Here is a 23564-nt window from a genome sequence, read left to right on the forward strand (position 1 = left end):
GAACCTTTGAGGGATTTACGTGTTGTTCTGCTAATCTTTTTATGGCCTCCAAAAAAAGATAATAAAAAGAACCCCCATATGAGGTGGCTCTCTTTAAGGGACCTTCAACTGTCCTACACGGTCCGAAACGAGAGTTTGATTTTGACGTTTCTTATCTATAGAAAACATACACATAGTCTGTATGCGCAGACATGACAAATAGAAAAAAAAACCAGGGATCACTTACATCACAATCCGATTGAGTGGAATCCATTATGTATGCGAAAAACCCTATGGCATAACACAACAATCCGAGCGATTTATCTGCCCGACTATCTATTATCTCGCTACGTGAGCGTGATGTAAAGCAAAGGTATTTACCGTTCTACCCTGCCGCCGCCCTTCCCACCCAAAAAAAACCCCTACTCACCCTTTCAATTTAGCATATCAAGTCATGCGTAAAAGTTATCTCTAAAAATATACACGAAAATTCCCACATACAAGCACAAGGGGCCGAACTCACACAGAGCAGCGGAAGAAAAACCTAAAACATGCGAAAATTATCTATAAATTTAAATTTTTACAATCTGTGCGCGATTATAGCAACAACAAAAGTGCTACCAAAAAAAAGAGGAATACAACAAAAAAAGTGAATAATAAAGAAAAAGCTTTGAGCTGACGTCAAACGCGCAGCGACAGCTTCGCTGGCAGCGCCAATTTATTTTACACAATTAAGGGTGTGCACGAAAAGCAGGCAGTGAGATTGAGAGAGATATGTAGGTACAGTGTGTACATACACATTCTATACTCTATATTCTATATGGAAGACATGGGCGATCGCTCATGCTCGCAATCACCATCACCATCGCAATCACACTCGCCCATTCGCACACTGGCACGCACGGACACACACACTCATTACTATGTGCCAATTTAGATTAAAGGCAAACGAGCACGGACCACGCCCCCTTCGCAGCCCACCCAGCCAGCAAAAAAATAGTACAAAGAAAATAATCGAAACGTTTGCGAAAAAACCCACAAGATAGGTTATCTTCGGGATGGGTGATCACTGATCAGCGGGCCCTAGACGATCACATTGGGGGTCAAAATCTATTAAGTTGAGGAAAAATTAAATTTAACGGCGTCGTTAGGAATTCCTCATAAAGTTCGCGGAACCGTAGCAGCGCGAACAGTTCCCAAATTCCACTTTATTATATAAGTAATGTTGTGTGATAACGACATGAGGAACTCGGTTATCCTGGGAATTTTAAAAACAATACCATAACTTATGAAATTTCTTATCGTGATTTGTAATATTTCAAGTTTATAGGAAATATTTATTGATATTTCTGAATTTCCCTCTAAGTAAAAACATATCCTTTAAGGAAAAGATGGATTACAGCTTAGATCTTGAAGCCGTAAAAATCGGAATAGATTATATAGTTCCACTTTTCTTTATTAACTTAATTTGGAACTTGGTTTAACTGAAATTTTTACATAAAATATATATGTTAGTAAAATATTTATTATATACATAGATTAAAAAAAGACAGATCAGTTATGAAAAGCTTGTGTTTGATCTTGCATCCAGTAAAACGTGAATAAATGCTAAGACACCATACCACAGCAAGGAAAATCTCTTATCTATCTAATTAATTAATTATATAATTAATAAAAAAATATTTATTAATATCATTTGATTTATTTTCAACAAAAACCAATTCTCTTTAAAAAACTTAGTTTTTAACGCATTTCACTCCATTCTCGCACAGAAAAGAAAACCTAAAATTGTGCCTTTAAAATAATAAAGAACAAAGCACCAACAGCGCTGTTCTAACACACAAAAGCGCTGCATTGTTACCTTTTCGCAGTGTGTTATTTATTTATTTATGTATTTATGCAATTTATTTATTGTACACCTTCTTTTTTTGTGATTTGTATTTATATGAGGCGAAGCAGCGAAAACATTTTCTCAGTGCGAATTCAGTTCGCACAACTGTGTAAATACGCTGATGTTGTTGTATAAGGCGAATGCGATTGGCAAGGAGGGTTGGTCCACCCTATTGGGTGGCTTGTCTGTCCGTGTGTGTGGCACACATATCAGCCCAAACCCAGGGCCAATCTGATCCCCATTTGTTCACTTTTTCCCTAGGGGAGGATCATCTCTTGCTCGCTCCGAGTTCTTGCCTCCTTTTTTCGGCTCCCTTAGGTTATTTTCGTGTATTTCGCGGCAAACTTATAAATACATTCTTGAAACGATGGTGAGGGCAGCGGAGGATGAAAGCTCCGTAGTAGCTGTACGTATGTTTATGTATTGGCCCACCTCAGGAATCGGAAGACATGCCAAATGCGAATACCTCCCAAGTATTTGCAAACAAAAACATAAATTATTTTGTTTGCTTCAATGGGTTGCATATTTATAATTTGCGCGTTTAGAGAACTCTGCATCTATAAATAGCACTTATTTTTTAAGGGGTGTGTTCTGTTGGTCAAGTTTAATATTAGAACTCATCGATGGGAAGAGTGGGTTTAATAGCAATTCACTTGAGTTATTACTTTAGTAACTAAGCAACCTAACAACTTTTTTAAATCCTATTATGGATTATTATATCAAAAGTTAAAATGGTTCTTAAACTTTTATAAAGAAGTCCCCCTTAATTTTAAATAATGGTGCAAAGATTTTATTTTTATTTTTTATTATTATAAATTATTAATATTATAAAAATTAATCAGTTCTCAGTTTTTCGGTTTTAAAAATGTATTTATTCTGGAAAATGTAATTTAAAAGGTTGGATGTAAGTTGCCTTTTCCCGAACACCTTGGGAATTTCGCAGCCCCCAAGGCAGTGGCACATGTTGCCCAATATTTGGTAGTTGTTCGTGTATTTCTTTTTTTTTGCATGAATTAGGGCCACATGTCTGCGATCGACGTTGCCAGAGGACTGAGTCGGAGGATTGGGGGAGGTAGAGGACCGTAGCGTACCGTCTATAAGGTCTGCCCACGCAGAAGCGCGCGCGATTTGTCAGCCGGCAAGAGTTTCGTTTATTTTGCTGGTGCCTTGGTGTTTATTGTCGGTTCTTGCTTATGTGCTCATGTGCCTGAGGTTGCTTTTCGCAGGGTTTAAGTGGGCCCACACACACACAGATACGCGCACCGCATCTATAGGTACGGAGATACATGTATGTATTTCTATAGGTATATACGCCTTCGCGCGTCTGTTTGTTTTGTCATGTTGTTTGCGTGTACTTAGTGCTATCCAAGTTGTTGTCGCTGCTCTCTCATAGACAATTTCTAAGTGTGTTCGTCGAATTTGGGTCAGTCAGCGAAAAAGTCCACCTCTGCGCCATTCCCCTGCCTTTCTTCTCCATCCGCGTGTCATTGTAATTGCAAATATCCGAGGCATGGACAAAAAAGATACGGCCACAGAATCTGGCGAGCTACTCGAGCATTTCTTTCGGCTGCCCACGCCAAGCTGAAGCCGAAAGATGTCAGAATTTGTGCATCATCTTTACTTTTTTTGCATATATATACCATTTGCATGGGCAAAATTGGCGCATTTAATTGCCCAGAGAGTGTCTCTGACCACAGACACTTGACGTAATTGTTCTTGTGCGCCGGCCATTTATGCTTGCCAACTAAAAAGTATTTGCTAAATTTAATCGAAATGAATTTCGTTTTGATTATTTCGATAAATGCAATTTGCCTGCTAATTGAGTTGCGCCGCTGCACCACGTGACGTATGCGCAATATATATTAAGCATACGCCCCGTTTAATTCAGCCAGCACGATCGACAAAAGCTCTTCGTTTAGCAGCCAATAAAGCGTTGGAGAGTTTTATTGCCTTTTATGAGCCAGCAAAAGCCCTTTGCTGGATACTAAGGAACTTAATATTCTATGGTAGAAAGTAGGATTTATAAATCACAAAACTTACAGAAATTGAGGGAAATAAGGTAGAAGAATTTACCTTCCTCTTCAATAAAGATAAATTCTTTTATTATACCCTTTTTAAAATTTGACCAGTTTAAGAAAAATCCCTAGAAAAGACAATAGCAACTCGATGACAGCTGAAGATTCTTGTAAAAGTCGTTCAAAATCGAGTCGCCGGTTCAGCCCACGGCGGATTTCGAGAATCGAAGACAGCTCCTCGAGTGGCGGACAGCGGGGCACTTGAAAGCTGAAAACCCAAGCGCGATCGAGTGGCTGCTGGTTGGTGCCCCTTGGCTAGATTCCAGATTATGGCCATTGGCCACCAGCACCCACAATCCGCCGCCGCGTAACTGTAGTCGTTACAAGCGTTGGCTGTCAGTGAGTCAGTATGGGAGAATAACCAGTTGCACTGGGAGAAAAATCAGTTAACAAGCAACTTAATTAATTAAAACTTATACATTTTTTCTGGCATTCTATGTCTCGCTTTAGTTAAATTTATTCAATCTTCTGCCTAAAAAATATTTTTATTTTTGATTTAAAGTTAAGAACTTTATCAAATAGTTTTCATTATTTATTTTTTTATCCCCTTTTTTTTATAAAAAGAGTATTGTCAAATATGTTTTTTTGCTAGGATAACATGAAATATATATATATTTCCATTAATATTATCAATTCAATATTAATTATTTAGTTCTCATTATAAGACTTTCAATTTTATTTTTTTCAAGCAGCCTCTTTAATTTTTTAAGTTTAAGTTTCTCTAATTCATTTAAATTTTTTTATTATGAGTTCTATCAAATCTGAGAATTTAAAGCTAAATACATTTTTTCTCCCTGTAAAAAGATCGTTTGAGAGTAGTTGGGGATGACATCATCATGACCTGCTAACGAGTGGCAATTCCAATTCACCTCAGATCATAACTCAGGCTGTGCTATGGGGGCCTCTTTTGCGACCGCCTCCATGCCCCTTTCCCCATTTTCCGACCCGCCACGCCCCCCTCTCCAGTGATATATCTGATAGGCGCGAGCAGTCGGCTAATTTCATTTGTCGCCTTTTACACAATTTCGCACTTCTTGGCCGCCCACACGCTGCTCGACACAGTTTCGCACTAATGTCTGCATCCCTGATGCCCCAACACCGCTCCACCCCCACCACCCCCCTTTCACTAACCCCCTTTTACTCATGGGCGGGTAAGCGGCATAAACAGTTTCGCGTGTGTGGGCGTTCTATTCCTGGCCGCGGACTGCACCGCACGCACTGCAAGGCAATTAACACATTTGTATCTGACAAATGTAAAATGTATCTTCGGTGGACCCCCCTCTACAGCATCCCGCCGGCACCCCTGGATATATGGACTCTTGTGCCGCCGCTGCTTAATAATGCATTTCTCTAAAAATATCCCCTCAATGAGCGACAAGTTAAATTATTATATCTGCTGGCTCGCTGGTCGCCATGTAAACACGCCTTGGAAAACTGCACATTTTTTATATTTCCATGCAATTTTAAATCAGAGTGGGACGCATTTAACAAACGCTCGGAACAATGAAGTGGTAAACAAATTAATTAGGATGAGGAAAAATGTGTTAATTGAATTTTAGCAAATAAATTGCACAAGTAGGGGATTTTTGGGTGAGCATTAGTAGTAGTATTAGGAATAGTAGTATTACATTTTATTTTATTATTTTTTTTATATACTATTTTATTTTTATTGAAATTTATAACTCGCGATTTGCATTAGTACTGAGTACCTCCTCTCTATTTCATAGCTTACTTTAACAGCTTTTTGGGGTACCTTTATGGGCTTTAAAAACCCAGATGCCAATACCTACAGCCCAAAGATAATTAAGCAGGCAAACATTTGATTTAGTTCGGCAAACACGTGCATAAATCAATTTAGCGAACCCATTACCCTAATATCCCTCACTCCCACAACTTCGCCCACCGGAGAAATCCGGCTTATGACCCAGTTAGGCCCGGCTAATAGCCATTAGCTATTTTCCCAGTGCCCAGTATCCAGTACCAGTAACCTCCTACAGTTGACCTTGCTCAACATTTTGCTGGCTTTTTATTTATTTTCATTTTTTCGCGATCGTAGCCAAGCCAAGCCTCGAGCCAAAAGGCTAAATGGAGTTTTTGGCCTCAGCTTACAGGCCGCGCTTAATCAATCATGATCTGGCGTGGCCGTATCTGCAGCTGTAGCTGTATCTGTATCTACGAGTCTATGGGTCTATCGTCCATCTGTATCTGTAACCGGTGACCTTCATCTTTTACAAGCTGTCCAAACCTTTGGCAAACGCTTTTGGCCCGGCTGATTCATTAAAGCCTCCGTTGCTGTGGCTGTTGTTGTTGCTCAAAGTTTACTTTGCGGCATTTTGCACATTTGACCATTGAGTCAAGGTGAACCGCGAACGCGCTAATCTTGATCTCGTTTGCCTTCTGCAAGTGTCTATCTGTATCTGTGCATCACCCTGTCTGTATCTGTGTTTGAAAGCGTATCTGTGTGCATTAGCAAATTTAAAATATTCGTTTTGGCTATCTGAACAAACGCATCTCCACTCTTGCGATTTCCAGTGATTTATAACCGCTCTGGTTTATCGAAGGGCAGAATAAAACGAGTAAAAGTATAGTCATTTTATTTTTGTTTTTTTTTTAGTCTATGTATTACAGTAGAAAACATTTAACATACAAAAAAAACGATAAGCAAATCCTTGCTAATATTATTTATTCCCAGAAAGAAAACAAGCTTGAAACACTGGAGTTATAGAGAAATTTGAGTCATGTTGAGAATATTTTTTAAAACCACATTTTCTTAAGCCTAAAATCCATTTCTACACAAACAATCTTAAGTTATTTATTAGGAAAAACAAATGTTCAACTCATAACAAATTTACAACCCGCCTTGAAGTGAGGAAAAAAATCAATTACGAACTTGTTATAAATATTTTTCGGCTGCCTTGGCGCCAAAATAAAAAACAACATTTTTGGGCTATCTTTCGCTGACAGATACGGATACAAAAGCCATGTAATGACCATGTGGGCGCTCATTATTTCTAGCCAGGTTTTTTTCGCGTTCGTTGAACTCGCAACGGTAAATTTACAACGCGCACAGCGGCAGCAACAACAACCTACGCCAACATGTAAAGTTCTAAAGCAAAAGATAAACAGCAAAGCGAAAATTGAAAACTAGCAGCAATAACAAAAAAAAAAACGAGAAGATCAACAAACGTCAAACGTCAGCGGCAGGCAACAACAAATATCAACAAACTACTTTGTATTTATAATTATTATCGCAGTTCGAGTGTCTGTGTGAGTGCTCGCCCGCTCGCGTATCTCGCGGATACACGTAAGTGTACACATACTCATTTGGCTTTGCGCAAACTATTTAGAACGTGTAAATTGAACAGCAAAAAAAGCTGAAGAAAAAACTAATTCGCTTACAGCTGAGCGTTCAGCGCTGGCAGAGCCGTCGGCGCGCTGCCGGCGTCGCAGTCTCGCACGATAAGGCAGCACTAACTGAAAGTTGAAGGCCATTACTGATACGCCCCGTGCGCCCCATAAGTATGTATTACATTTTGTATACCCTCACAGAAGGGTATTTCAGTTAGGGTGTGAGGGTTGTCTAGTAGTCAGGGTGAACTGTTTTATCCATAAAAAACGATCATATATTTCTAATGATACATAGGAACACATTATTTTTGCGATGTCAAATATTTTTTTGAAATACAATTCCTTAACTTTAAACTTGGTTCTGAAATGTAGATAGATATTTTTAAGATTATAATCAACTTTGTTTAAGATTTTTGGTAGTTATCTCATGTTGCTGAAAACTGAAGGTCTATCTGTTGATAACTTATTCAGTTTTCGAATAATTTGATTAAAGTAATTAGAAAATTGAGTTATAAAATCGATTATTGAATGTTTAAAGATACAAAAAATTGTGAAACTCTTTTTTAAGGGTCTATATTTATAAAGGTTTTACTGAGATAAAAAATTTTGACTGCTAAGAGTTTGAGGAAAAATATATTTTAAAATTGTTTTTCCAAAGAACCTATTTATATATTTCATACAAAAAATTAAGGGTACTCCACCTTCGTCTTCTTTAAGCACCTTTATTTGCTCACTGTGGACTGGCAGTTAGCGCTGATTATCTAAGTATGCTGTTGACGCGTGACAAAATGTTTTTTTTCCCCATTAAACTTTTTCTTCTGCCTCTTATCTGTATCTGGGGTTTTGTATCTGCATCTTGATATTGATTCGCCAAGCGTTACAGCAACACGTTTTAGCAGACGCTTGCGTTGAGCGGCATTTAACATATTGCGCAATTTGCTGATCTTACCGCCCCCGCCCCTCTGCCGCCCCTGCCCCGCCCCCAAGAGCTAACGCTCTCGCTGATAAGCGCTAAAATATTTTCAAACAATTTACGTAAGCGCAGTGGACGCTGCTACCGTCGAAAGTAAAAGTTCTCATTAATTAAACAGAACAATCGGAGAAGCGGCAGCAACTTTGTGTTTGCATTCATAGCAAATTTGCATTGAAAGCGCAAGTGTAAATAAAAACTGCAATCGCATGCAACGGCGACGTCGACGGCGACGTCAACTGCACTGCCGCCCGTAAACGAAAACGAAATTGAATGAAAAAAAATGTTTATAAAAAGCACAATACGTTGAAATTGCTTGGTTGGTGTTTTTTTTTTACTCTGGCGCCGGCGCTGACTACGTTGCGTTCTATATTTTTTTCAACTTTCCCGACTTTGTAAATAAATGGCCAGTAAAGGTATCAAGAAAAAATGAAGCTAGAATGACACAATTAAAAGAGATTTTATATTTACAAAATGATTTATGGGCGGTACAAGTTGGTTTTGTGACAGCTGCAAAACCGGATTTCGCAGAAAGCAAAATAAATAACTTTTTGGTAGCCCTCTTCAAATTTAAAATCGATCTCTTAAGTATATCATAATATTTTATATGGGTTGAACTTTCTGTAATTTAACTAAATTATTACGAAATTACCTATGCGTTCAACTGATAGCAGTAATAACCAAAAAGTTAAGTTTGACAACATTCCTACCAAGTGATAACTACTTAATCCCTATAAAGTGTCTACTGGTGTTAGTTTATTGAGTAAACTTTATTTTCATTTTATGAATCAGTTTTCTACTGACTTGTGAGTGACAATCAAAAAGATAACTTTTGGGTTTCCCTTTGCTTTTTGGGCACAATGATTTATTACTTTTCTATAGTTGTGGTATAAACTATATCTTATCAAAAGTTTATAGCCATTTGTAGCTTAAGAAAATATTGAATTTTTTAAATGAAACAGAAAACTTCATAAAGTGCTGGTGTACTTTATTCTTCAATGACTTAGAAATCGATAAGAAATGCTAAGTAAATCGTTATAGAACACGTGATTGTATCATACCACACACAATTGCGAAATTAAATTCAATTCAGTGAAATTGGAATTTCAAAAATGGAATGCACAACATTGTCTTGCGAAATGTGCGAATTAAAAATGCAGAATACATATTGAATAATGCAGATATAAAACAAAAACAAGGCCTGTAGACCCTTAAAAAAGAGAAAAAACAGGAAAAGGAATGCAAGAAAGGGGGGAGAATGAAAATGAAAGTTTATTTTTTAGGTGATTTGGCTTATGTGCGATTTTTTTCGAAAGCTAATCAAACAAAGAAAGAAATAGGGAGAGGGTGGTGGGCGGCGAAGAGTGGAAAGAGAGAGAAGATCGCCAATAAAAAACGCTTACGACAGCGGCCCCTGTAATTGTTATTATTGCCATGGAACACACATAAGTACACATGTATGTATGCCCCACCGATCTAATCTCTCTCGCACGCGCGCCCCCATACTCTCGCTCTCTCTTTCTCTGTCTTCCCCACTCGTGCGGTCTCTTTCTGTCCGCCTCTCCCCCTCCTTTTCACTCTGCCTGGGAAGCCTCTTTCTCACGGTCAACATTTCGGTTTGCGAAAAAGTTCTTTGACGTTTTGTTTATTTATTTTGTTAAGCGCTCAGCGTCGCCGGCAAGAGCTTAAAGCTCTCACTCTCTCTTAGTTTCCCTCTTTTTTAGAAAATCTCATTTTTGTTACTAAACTACTATCTACAGAAGATACTTTTTTATGATCAAGGTTGATATTTATTTAATGTCAAAATGTATTACTATTTCCGAGCTGTGCATTTTATATCATATCATATTATTTATTCCTTCTATAATACACCAACTCTAATTAAGCTAGCACAAAGGAAGCAACTTGGCAAAAAACAAAAGAGGTTCTTATCAAATTCCTCAGCCTAGCCCCAAAAGTGTTAGCCCCCGTAAGCCCCCAGCAGAACTTTGGCCAAAGGCCGTTAAGATTAGGCTGCGTATTCCCGGTTTCCCAAATGTAATAAAGAAATATCACCCCAACTCCATTCTTGGGCAGCTCTGTAAGTGGGTGTGAGAGGGCTCCATAAATTTTGCGATAGATAAGCCACAAAAACCATCCATTATGCCGCCAGTCCCTTCGCTCGGTATGTCAACCAAATTTGCATGGATTGCTCGTCTATTTGGCCGAGTAATTAACAGTTAGCCAGCAGCCAAACATGGCGGCAACATGGCCAAATGGCAATTAACACTCTAATACAGACGCAACTGTGGAGTTGCTGGAGTTTTGGCACCAGCCACAACAACAACAGCTACAACGCACACACACACGTCGTGCGTGCGGTTTGTTATCGGGAACCGGAAATGCAATAAATAATTGAGAACAGCCCCGAGCATTTGGCAATTGTAATGAGCAATTGTGTTCAATGACAAATTATCATTGGTATTTCTTGTACACGTTACACACGCCCACATTTGCTGGCTATAAATGTAGAGCGGCAGCCGATAACGATAACGGGTTCGATGAGAGCGAATTGCTTCCGTTTCCGTTTCCGCTTTGGAAATGATACGAAAATGGAACGCCCTGGAAATAAATTTAATAGGGAGATAGGTCCAAAGTTTAAGTCTACTAATTGAAACTGCTTTGACTTGTTTTTTTTTTAATTTTTACTTAAAAGATGCCTCAAATAAAACATATTTGTAAGCTTATAGTACAAAAAATGTTATATAACATTATTGTAGATACTAGGAATTTTTCTTATACCCGATAGGACTAAGTGCATTCGATTTATAAATGAATCCTGGTTTTAAGTAATATTTTAAAATAGAAAATAAAATAGAAATATCTTAAAAATACCGAATTTAATAACATCAATCAAATTGTTTTGCCAAGCCCAAGATAATTTGGTAGATTTGAAAAACTTTGTCACTTACTTATGCAACTTTTTTCCACCTTACAGGTACAACACTGACCAAGGAGCGATGGACCAGCAATTCTGCTTGCGCTGGAACAATCATCCCACAAATCTGACCGGCGTGCTCACCTCACTGCTGCAGCGGGAGGCGCTATGCGATGTCACGCTCGCCTGCGAGGGCGAAACAGTCAAGGTGGGACCTTTGAATATTTTCAAATATTTAATAAACATAACTAAAAAACAATCTCATTTGCAGGCTCACCAAACCATACTGTCAGCCTGCAGTCCGTATTTCGAGACGATTTTCCTGCAGAACCAGCACCCACATCCCATCATCTACTTGAAAGATGTCAGATACGCAGAGATGCGCTCGCTGCTCGACTTCATGTACAAGGGCGAGGTCAACGTGGGTCAGAGTTCGCTGCCCATGTTTCTCAAAACGGCCGAGAGCCTGCAGGTGTGTGTTGATAGGAAACCGAGTATAATATTTTGTAGGTCCAAAAAATTGGCTAAAAATTGTAGTTATTTAATATTTATTCTTCTTTTTTAATTTTGGTTATTTTGTTGTTTTCTAACTTTAAGAAAAGTATTAGTATTTAATGTTCAAAATAAAAATATTAAATTAATTAAAATAATCACAAATATTAGAAAAAAGAATGATTATATATAATAAATATAAAAAGTTTAAAATTCCCAAAGTTTATTAAAATTTAAGTTTTGGACATTTATTATTCTGACTTATTTAAACATTTCAGACAACAGGTTTTTGGTTGTACAAATTTTGGGAATACCCCAATTCGCAAAGGCACTTTTGGCTTTTTATAGATTCCTATTAAAACACATTTTTTTGGAACCTTTGCAGGTGCGTGGTCTCACAGATAACAACAATCTGAATTACCGCTCCGACTGCGACAAGCTGCGCGATTCGGCGGCCAGCTCGCCCACCGGCCGTGGCCCGAGCAACTACACCGGCGGCATGGGCGGCGCTGGGGGCGTGGCCGATGCGATGCGCGACTCCCGCGACTCCCTGCGCTCCCGCTGCGAGCGGGATCTGCGCGACGAGCTGACGCAGCGCAGCAGCAGCAGCATGAGCGAACGCAGCTCGGCGGCAGCAGCGGCGGCGGCGGCAGCAGCAGCGGTTGCAGCTGCAGGCGGCAATGTCAATGCGGCCGCCGTCGCCCTGGGCTTGACCACGCCCACCGGCGGCGAACGATCTCCGAGCGTGGGCAGCGCCAGTGCAGCGGCAGCGGCTGCGGCGGTAGCAGCGGCCGTGGCAGCGGCCGCCAATCGAAGTGCCAGCGCCGACGGATGCAGCGATCGGGGAAGCGAGCGCGGCACCCTCGAGCGGACGGATAGTCGCGATGATCTGTTGCAGCTGGATTATAGCAACAAGGATAACAACAACAGCAACAGCAGTAGTACCGGCAACAACAACAACAACAACAATAATAATAACAACAACAATAGCAGCAGCAACAACAACAACAATAGGGAGCGCCACAACAGCAGAGAGCGCGAACGGGAGCGGGAAAGAGAGCGCGAGCGTGAGCGGGACAGGGACAGGGAGCTGTCCACCACGCCGGTGGATCAGCTGAGTAGTAGTAAGCGCAGACGTAAGAACTCATCATCCAACTGTGATAACTCGCTGTCCTCGAGCCACCAGGACAGGCACTACCCGCAGGACTCTCAGGTGAGCTAATAAATCCATTAAACCACAGTAGATTAGGAAATAATTTGGGATGCGACCCTAAATTCACTCTATCATAACAATTAGAACAAAATAGGCTCGAGTTATATGGTTATTATTAAAGTATTTCAGGAACCAGAGATTATGCGTATACTTAATTTTCGAGCGACTTATATTACGTATACGCAATGTGGTTCTAGATATTTTAATATTAAGTTTTTTCAGTTCAGGCATAGAAAATAAGTGTTAAAGATTTAAAAAAAATGCAAATTTAAATTTATTTATATTCATAATAAGAGTAAATATATTTTTTACAACCAATTACCTTCAAAAACATTATTTTGAAAAAACACAAACCTACGCAGGCTGCTGCATAAAATATTAGCCTAGTCCCCGCGGCTAGCCTTCCGTGTTTATTTAATTGTTTTATTGGCCAGCTCTTTCTGCCCTCGTAATTAAATTACCTCTGTTTCTGGTTTTTTGTTTCCCGCAAACATACCTAAACAATTTGCCAGCTCTGTCAGTCAGCAATTCCGCATTTGAAATTTAAAAGCTACGCTTTTTTTGCGGTTTGCACTTTAATTGCCTGACAATTAAAATTAATTAGAAATTATCTCACATCCAAACGGGCGTCAAATGCTTATTAGTTACAGCATAATTATGTTATTAAAATTGAATAAAGTGTTTGCCAAGATTGATATGGCCATTCATGGTAGTTATTAAATTTATACTCGGTTTGTTAAGCTTTTGTTATTTTCATAAAACAATTTAATTGTATCATTACATTTTTATTAGTTCCTATTTTATTTTTCCAAGTAATTGGGTTGGTTCACTGTTATATTTCTTAAAAATTAGAAAACAAACAAACGTTGACTAAACATTAGGAATTTTCCCACCTGTCTTAGTGATTTCTACAGTCCAAACATAGCTCAATAAAATCTGGAAAAACCCGGTTCGGTTTTAGAGTTTATCTATCTCCCGTATAACTATATTAGGCACACTACACTTGGGCTGGCCTTCGTGCCGTATTGCCATCAGCTTGCCAAACTTTTCGCCCATCGTCTGGGGAGGGGTGGTGGCAGCGGCGGGCAAACAAACAAACAATATCAACATTTATGTTTGGCACTTGCGATACGAGGGGCACACGCTCCACTCGCTCACATGACTGCGGTATCAACGGAGGGCGCTGATCTGCGATCAAATAGTGCTGTGCTGGTGTTTTCGGCAGCTATTTCTGTCTGTTATCAGCGGGTGTGAGTTTTTGTGGGCTGGGCACGTGCCGCTCTCCCTTTCCTTTCCGTTGCTGCTCTCACGTGCCGTTCAGGTGGCTTCTGTACACTCTTTCAAAAGGTTTTCAAAAGGAAAAGTAGACTATAATATATCAACAAAATAATATAAAAATTATTAAAAAAAATATATGTCTACGCTGATTAAAAATTAAATATTATAAACAAACAAATACATAATTAAAATTTCGTTGAAAAATCTCTAAGTTAACTATTTTCCTGAATTAAATATGTTTATATATATTAAAATAAACAAAAAGTATCAACGTATCAACACCTAAAGCTGAAAATATTTTAAATAAATTTTAATCTGTGAACATATTATTATGAAGATTTAATTTAAAATTTGTCAAAGTCGTTGAAAATTCAAATGATAAGGACCATTTTACTTGCATTTGTAATAGAACCCAGTTAGTTATTTAAATTTAAACCTAAACAACGAATAATTAATCAGAAAAGTTAAGAATTTGTTTAAGTTTTTGATAGATTTTAGAGTTAGGGTTTGTTTGATTTAGATTGTTCACTATTGTCGGGATTATATTCCTTAAGAATGATTGCTCTGTTATTAGTGTTTTTTTTAACCCTCTGTTATTAACCTTTTGCAGGCCAACTTCAAGTCGAGTCCCGTGCCCAAGACGGGCGGCAGCACATCGGAGTCGGAGGACGCCGGCGGTCGCCACGACTCGCCGCTCTCGATGACCACCAGCGTCCACCTGGGCGGCGGTGGGGGCAATGTGGGCGCGGCCAGTGCCCTCAGCGGCCTGGGCCAGTCCCTGAGCATCAAGCAGGAGCTGATGGACGCCCAGCAGCAGCAGCAGCATCGCGAACACCATGTGGCCCTGCCGCCCGATTACTTGCCGGTAAGTCCAGTCAATATGACTGCTTAGTTTAGTTAGCCTGTCAGATCAGATTAGTCGATTAAACAGAGTACATCTCAATTTTGATTGAATTTCGATTATGATTTTGTTGCTGCATCGTTTAGTTTGTTAAGGTTTTTTCTTTTTTTGAACCGGTTCGATGGTTCCAGCTATTGTACAGAACCTTTTTTATTAAATCATCCAAATGTGTTACCTCTAAGCTAGCCAATTGCAAAATGCTGCCCGAAAAATACATGAGACAGCCATGCTCAGGCTGGCCCAAAAAATTGTACAAAATTCCCATTAAAACTTTAAGCAAATCAAAGCAATGTGGGAGCAGAACGAAGGATTGGTGAATTGCGTTTTTATTGAATTTTCCAAATTCGAAGCGGAATATCGGCCAAAGAAAAAGAAAAAATCTCAACAATGCTGCGGATAAAGTAAAGTAAAGACCACAGAAATCCTTCCTTCTATCAGAACCATGTTTTGCACAACAACACACTTTTCTCAATCCGGCGTGTAGGTGAAAAAGTCGGAGGCGTTTTTAGGTAGCACTGGCAACAAGTCCATGCACCAAATGCTCTTGCACCAGGCGGTGGAGGCTCAGCTGAAGAGCTTGCAACTGCACTACCAGAACGAGGGCTTGGATTCGGCCATGCAGAGATTGCTGGCCCAGCAGCAGCAACATCAGGAACAACAGCAACACCAGCAGCAGCAGCAGCAGCAACACCTCCAGTCGGTGGGAAAATCCCCAAGTCCGGCGATAGCATCGGGTTCTGGCGGAGGAGGCTCTCGGAAAAGTGGCCGCTTCAGGGCCAACTGGCTCTACCAGTTCGAGTGGCTGCAGTACGATGAGCGGGCCAATACCATGTTCTGCCGACACTGCCGCAAGTGGAGCGGCGAGCTGGCCGATATACGCACCTCCTTTGTGGAGGGCAACTCCAATTTCCGCCTGGAGATCGTCAACCATCACAACAAATGCAAATCGCATCGCCTGTGCTACGAACGTGAGCTCCAGGAGCAGCATCAGCATCCGACCCCAAGTGGAAGTGCCAGTGGCAGCAGCAGCAAGCGGCGTTCCCCCGACATCATCACCATAAATGTTGGCAAGAACAGCGCCTAGAGACAGGTCCTCAAGAAGGACTCCACACCCCATAACCCACACACCGCTCAGGATTAGCCTTAGGGCTTAGCATTAAACCTTGTTAATCAAATTAATGTATGAACAATAAAATATGGTTAGTGACCTAAGAACTCGGCAGCAGCTGTGAGCAAAAAAGGATGCTTTGTTAGCATATTGCTTTGGAAAAAACTGAACAACTGCACAAGAAGCATTAATAAAAGGAATTCATTTAAATTAAAAAGTGTGGTAGCATTTTGCAATTGGTAAAAAAGGATAGATACATTTTTAGGCAACGAAATTGTTGTTGTTCAACAAAATTTGAAGGCAATATATTTAATTTTTTTTAATGAAAAAAATGTAAATACTGACGTTAGATTAAACCCCCAGAATAAAAGGAATTCATTTAAATTAAAAAGTGTGGTAGCATTTTGCAATTGGTAAAAAAGGATAGATACATTTTTAGGCAACGAAATTGTTGTTGTTCAACAAAATTTGAAGGCAATATATTTAATTTTTTTTAATGAAAAAAATGTAAATACTGACGTTTTTATTGAAAAGCATGCTTTTAGCGTGCTTTCTCAAAACCTTTAGGGAAATCCGTAGAAAAATTGAGCTTTATAGAAGCCACTGGCCTACATTACTATATCCCCTTTACCCTCTCTCCCACTTTCTTGCTGCCACTTAAGAGTGCCGCCCTGAAGATGCACGCGGAGGACATGTCGACTCTGCTGACGCAGCATGCTTTGCAAGCAGCAGATGCGCGGGAAGAGCACAATGATACCAAACAGCTGCAGCTGGATCAGACGGACAATATCGACGGTGAGTAGTTGACCACTGAGCATTGCCATTTAGCCATTTAGCCTTAGCCAGAACCGAGCTAGCACCACTACAACTACAACTACTACAAGTAAACCACACACAAAAGAATCTTCTTCTCTCTGAGCTTTTGAATACCTAACGCACTCGAAAAACGAAAGAATATCTTACCTTATGTATCTGTATATTGCGTATGTAATTTGTTATTAGCTTTTGGTTGATATACAACAATTTTTTTTCGTTTAACCAACTTTGTTTCCATCATGCGTTCAAGATAAGCGAGAACCCCTTCCAAAAAATATATATTTTTATATTGAGAAACTGTAAAGAAAATTGTAGAATATTTGTAGCTCAATTCCCGTTCCTTTACTGCCCCCTGCCCCGTAATTAAAATCTAACCCCAATGAGAAATCTATTATAATATATAGTTAAGTAGATTAAACCCCCGGAGATTCCCCATAGTGCCCCAGAAAGTACAAGTATACATTGGAGATGAAAGTGAGGCTTAAAATATAATCTGTTGAATTTAAACTGAACTGAATAACTCCATCAATCTCCAATTTATATGTTTACTTTCCGAAACTTCCTGCATGCATTAAACTATACCCCATACTCCCTTCCCCATTTTTCAAAACCCTGAGACAAGTAATACCTCTATTTTGTATGCTTTTGTAAGTACAGTACCCTTATTTGTGCTATGTATTTATGGACATATTCCGAATGATAGTACCTAAGAGAAGTAAGACCCAAGTGCTAGCTAGAGCAACAGATCAACACCTCTCCTACCAGAATATCTCTCTACATGCATATCTTTATTATTTTGTTGTTTGTATCTTATGGTATTCTATATTGATATATAAACGTAAATCTAGCTTTTAGGACGAGTTTTCCATTTGAGCCGGGGCTGGATCGTAGTTTCGATTGCGATTCTGGTCTTTTGCCGTATGTTTGCCGCATGTTGCATGTTTTATGACGCCTATAAATAGACATAGACACACACACACACTTATCAATTGATTTTACCTAGTTCATGCAGCCATAACTAGTCCTAAGTCAGTTCAAAAATTCTAAAACAATAAAAAATACCTTAGTTTTTAGAACAAAATGCCTCCGTTGTCATCCAAAAAGAAACAAATATCTCAATTGGCGTACACTACAACAAAAAACAAACACCTATAAATAATAAAAATAATATCATACAATATAAACAAGTAACGAATTTCAAGTTCACATTAATTTCATTAGACACACGCGTAGTTAATTTCCTAGAGCTTCTCGTTTAAATTTATTCCCAATTATTTTATATTTTATTTATTACTCATTCTTCCTTTCTGTGCTTTATTTTAAAAACTCTGCTGAAAAAATAAATTCAATTCCGTCAAAATATACATGAAAACCCTGTAAAATTTTTCCAAATCTCTTTTCGTCTTTAATGTTGCAACTTATTGTCTAAGAAATGGAAACGAAACCAAAAAGCAAGCAAACAAAAAAATATAAAATATTTTCAGTGTGAATACGAAATTAAAAAAAAAATCAAGCTTCCAAAATCGATGTGTTCTTTTTTCCGTTCTTTCCACACACACAAACTCAAGCCCCTCACACACACACACACACAAAACACACCCACACGAAAACACTCGCCCACACACAGATACAGACTGTACTTTTCCCTCTTTTGGATATTTCTACTAACATTGCTGCATTTATGATTTGATGTGAAGAATCCGTTGAACCATATTTTGTCACACTGTTTTTAACGAGATAACTGTAACTGACTGTCTGTGTTTTTTCAATTGGTTTTTCTGCCAAGCTAACTAAGTGTATTCCAACTATCTTTCTTTTGCCTACTCTCTTTCTATCTCTCTCTCTGTCGCTCTCTCTCTCTGTACTTAACTGTCTGTGTGTGTGTATGCTTGTGTCTGTGTGTGTTGCACATATCCTTTAAATGTTTAAACGAGAGAAGCCGCCAAAGTAACGGTAAAGTGTAAAGGAGAGCGACAAAATTCGCACATTGGCTCCAAATTGCGCACAAAAGATACAAAACCAAAAAACAGCCATGAAACTGATTACAAAAACTTTGAATGAAATTAAATCGAAATTGAAATTGAAATTACCTTACAGCTAAAAGAAAAACCCCGAACCCAGCGCCCAAAAACCCTCACCACCTTCAAAACCAACAAAAATCAAAAAGAACTGGAATTTGCTAATATAACAAAAGAGTGTAATGATATAATACTTAAAAAATACCATATATATATACTTATAAACACCAAGAAAAACCATAAACAAATCTGTTGCAACATTGAAGTACTAAAACGAAAGTTATCCCAGAAAACAAACCGAAATATTGTGTATGAGAACTGTATTATAAAGAAACAACAATGCCAGACTATAAGATATAAGCCCTACCGAAAAATTGTCGATGCCACAAAATGACACGAAACCAAAGTTGTTTACATTGATTTTGATTTACTTATGATTTCCCCCAATCCGTTTCACACTGTTCACACTGTTGATTGATTGATTTGCTTTGATGCAAAGTATATTTCATTTAGCTGATTTGTTTTCTTAGAGCTATAAAGTCCTGCCGATCCGAAAAACGATGCCGCCTAGCTTTAAGTCCAGCCTTGATTTGATTTGTTTTGTTTTTTCCACAGACTCTGCCAAATGTATGATTAAGACTCTTGATTTGACTTGATTCCACCCACCTACCCCTTCGATCGATCTGTATATTATGATTTCCAGGCTTCGCTATTGCCTCAGCCTCGATTCCCAGCCCCATTATCCTTGCCGATCACTTGACTTGTGTTTTGCCCCACGTTTTATATCTTTTGGTCACCACACGCAATCAAACACAAAGTTTAATCCAAATGCTCGAAACGAAACGGAAACGTTTAAAAACACTTTGATCCCAGTTTCGTAGCTGCCTTTTCCTACATTTTCTTGCATTTAAAAGAAACCGCCACTCAGAATACCCCATTCATAATACAAATATTAGGGTGGGCCATTTTATAGAAAAATAAATTTAATTTTTGAAATTTTTATAATAAATTAACAACATTTTTATGAGAAGTTCATTAAACTTTTTTTTGAAAATTTTATAACTTAAAAACTGAGATTTGAAAAAGTTTTCCTGTTAAAACATTCCACTTTGAGGGTCTATTTGGGCTAAAATATTTTATTTAAAAGAAGACAGAATTATCCTAATTACATTTAACCGAAGGTATTTCCTGAAAAAAATATTGGCCCACCCTAATTGGTATATATTTGTCGGCGCCCACCCACAACACTTTACGAACACGCGATATTTTTTTGCCTTGTCCTTCCGTGGCTACCTAGTTGAACTTAGACATTATCCACACCCACCGTACACACCCGAAAACCATTGGCCCTCTGCCCACTGTGCGCATGGAATGCAAGAGAGGCGCGATCGAGTCCCCTGCCTCCTCATCTCTATATCCACCCCTTCAGTACCCACCCCCACAGTGATGACGCCTAATATGAAACCAAGCAAATGTTTGCAGGTCGCGTCAAGTGTTTTAACAGTAAGCACGATCGTCATCCGGATCGGGAACAGGATCGCAATCATCGGGAGCACGACGATCCTCGAGGCGTTGTCGATGAGGTCGTTGTGGATCGCGATCGCGATCGGGACATGGATGCGGAGGAGGACCAAGAGCCGGAGGAGATGGAGGAGGCTCCATATCATGCCGCCCCGCCCAAGTACAGAAGGGCGGTGGTCTATGCCCCTCCGCATCCCGACGAGGAGGCGGCCTCCGGCTCGGCCTCGGGTTCGGATATCTATGTGGATGGCGGTGGCTACAACTGCGAGTACAAGTGCAAGGAGCTCAATATGCGGGCCATACGATGCAGCCGCCAGCAGCATTTGATGTCCCACTATCCGCCGCATCATCCGCACCATCGAGCCCTGATGGATTGCCCCGCCGAGGCGGCCTACTCGCCGCCGGTGGCCAGTAATCAGGCCTACCTGGGCAGCAATGGATCGGTGCAGCAGCTGGATTTGAGCAGCTACCACGGGCATGGCAGCCATCACCATCACCACCCCCATCATCCGCCCCTGGCCATGGCAACAGCTCCGCCACCCAGTCACTCGCAAAGCTCGCCGCATTACCCCGCCGCCTCGGGATCGGCAACGGGATCGGGCTCCGCAGCGGGATCCGTATCGGTTTCAATATCAGGATCGGCATCAGGATCAGCCACATCCGCGCCCGCTTCGGTGGCCACATCGGCGGTATCGCCGCAGCCCAGCTCCAGTTCCACTGGATCCACTTCCACCTCCTTGGCAGCGGCTGCCGCGGCGGCGGCCAATCGGCGGGATCACAACATCGACTACTCCACCCTGTTCGTCCAGCTGTCGGGCACCCTGCCCACCCTATACAGATGCGTGAGCTGCAACAAGATCGTCTCGAATCGCTGGCACCACGCCAACATCCATCGACCCCAGAGCCATGAGTGCCCCGTCTGCGGGCAGAAGTTCACGCGAAGGGATAATATGAAGGCCCACTGTAAGATCAAGCATGCGGACATCAAGGATCGATTCTTTAGCCACTATGTACATATGTGATCACTTCTCTAGGCAGGCAAAGCAAATCAAATCAAATGAAATCAGTAACAGATCGAAAGGTTTTCACAACTAGCGTGTTTTTAAGTAACCCAGAATCAAGCAAAACGTATACGTAATCTAGAGTGAGGAGCCAACAGCCATCAGTTGGGTGTACATCTACATATATAACTCTTTAAAAACCTTATACAAAAACAGAAAAAGAAAAACAAAAACCTATGCTACACGTAGTTAATTTCAAAGACTTTGAACTATTTATTGTTAAATCGTCGGAACCTCTAGATGCTTTTTTGTAGGACACTAGCAAACCAAATGGATTATTATATCGATATAGAAATACCGCGACCAGTACTCAGTGAAGGGGAACTTTGACAAGTATTATATGTAGAATTCCAATCGATTTCCGCGTCAGTTATTATTATTATTTTATCTACTTACTTAACATGTGCTGTAGTGAATGTTGACTAATTTTTGTTCGTGTCATTTTGTGCCATATTAGCTAATCTCTCTTCTAGTCCATAGGCCCTAAGGTCGCAAAAACATAATTCAATAAATAATAGAAAAGTCGAGACTTGAACCAGATGCTAAAAAAAAATTATATAAGTCTAAAATATTTTTGACAAATTTCCTCTATTACGCCCTGACTTCTGATCAAATTCGTTTGGCAAAAGATTCAGATAGCGTCCAATTTCAAACCGTTTGGCCAGAGCCCCCAGAGAAAAAAATCGGGTTTCTGCAGTTGGACGCTCTGCTGATCTACCCACATCTTTGGCAAAACACCCACCGAAGTTGATTGGAGTTGCTAAGAATGCGAATAATTTATTAACTTAGCCACTGACGAGTCAGTGCTTTGCTAAAGAACAAATTCAAATCAAATTTTATCGGAAAATGTACTTAAACATTAGATCTAGACACCAATCAAGCAATGAATCCAATTATTTAACACTTAAATACAGATATACACAAGTACATATATGTGAAACGGATAAATCAATATTTAACATCTTTAACTTTACTTAATAAATCTCTTTCAAATCAAATTCCAGTTCTTTTCATTCAATTAAACCAAACAAGGTCCCCTAGGTACTAAAATCAACTTAACACAATTAAAAAACTATAAATAATATTCATAAAATTATTTCGAATCGAAAAAACGTATCCAAATTTAAATACCAAATTTAAACATCAAGCGCACTCTCTTAACGGTAAGTTGAAATTTCTAAGATCTATTTAAGCACAAATACCTCCCCCATAATTTAGAATTATGTTACCTAAGTTAATATATACAATTCTGATTTATGTATAATTATTTAAATTAAAAGAGAAAATCTACAAATTCGAACAAAAAAAACAGGAATTGGCCAAACGATTGAAAATTTGATTTAGTTATTTAAACTTTTTTAAACGAAACACTTGCCTCTACTCACTCACTCACTCGATCTATCTGTCCTACTCTATAGCTCTATTTCTCTCTCCCTCTAAAACTCGGTCTGTCTCACTCTGTCTTGTTCTCGCTCTATATAAATATTGTATGCAGTCTGTCTCGTTCTGTTTTGGACGAGGACCTCTAAATTTGTTTTTATTCTGCCAGGCAGGAGGGGTGTTGAATGAAATGTGTTCGATAGGTGATAAGCGACTTTCGATTTTCGATAAACAATATACGATATGCCTTTTCTTATCGACGTTGCTGCGCTACAGTTATTTCGTTTAGTCTTCATCCGAAATCAGTCATATTATTTACTTGTTTTGTCTCATTTTTTAACCTCATCTGCGTTTTTTTGGCCCTCCACTGACCCCTGACCCCACCCTCGCTCACTCTTTGACTCCCTCCAACTTATGTACATTCACAAAAACAACAAACACCCCACACCTACCCTCGAAATAGTGACAACAATTAGACACTAATACGGTTCTTGGGCTCTCTTGACAAAGAAATTAACAAAGAAGCTGATAAGTCGAAAATGAATCGGAACCACCAACAATCATCTAATAAAAAATAAATAGAACATTAGTATTAG

At 39.5% G+C, this 23564-nt stretch overlaps 1 protein-coding gene across 13 annotated transcripts in view; it reads left to right on the forward strand.

Moving 5' to 3' along the window:
* The window catches only part of LOC108024259 (sex determination protein fruitless), a 142222-nt gene that overhangs the window by 109204 nt on the left and 9454 nt on the right, over positions 1-23564 (forward strand). For 8 of the 13 annotated variants that reach the window (XM_017094149.3, XM_050888954.1, XM_044091172.2 and 5 more), the window contains 6 exons: positions 11241-11388; positions 11452-11652; positions 12058-12885; positions 14774-15028; positions 16835-16967; positions 20489-22586. In XM_017094149.3, the coding sequence (XP_016949638.1) occupies positions 11241-11388; positions 11452-11652; positions 12058-12885; positions 14774-15028; positions 16835-16967; positions 20489-21549 (2626 nt within the window). In that variant the 3' untranslated portion in view covers positions 21550-22586. Of the gene's footprint in view, positions 1-10133; positions 10188-11240; positions 11389-11451; positions 11653-12057; positions 12886-14773; positions 15029-15548; positions 16189-16834; positions 16968-20488; positions 22587-23564 lie in introns of those variants that run through there. The other 5 variants (XM_017094211.3, XM_017094203.3, XM_050888957.1 and 2 more) reach the window with 3 other exon arrangements.

Source organism: Drosophila biarmipes, chromosome 3R (genome assembly GCF_025231255.1).
Source record: "Drosophila biarmipes strain raj3 chromosome 3R, RU_DBia_V1.1, whole genome shotgun sequence".
NCBI lineage: Eukaryota > Metazoa > Arthropoda > Insecta > Diptera > Drosophilidae > Drosophila > Drosophila biarmipes.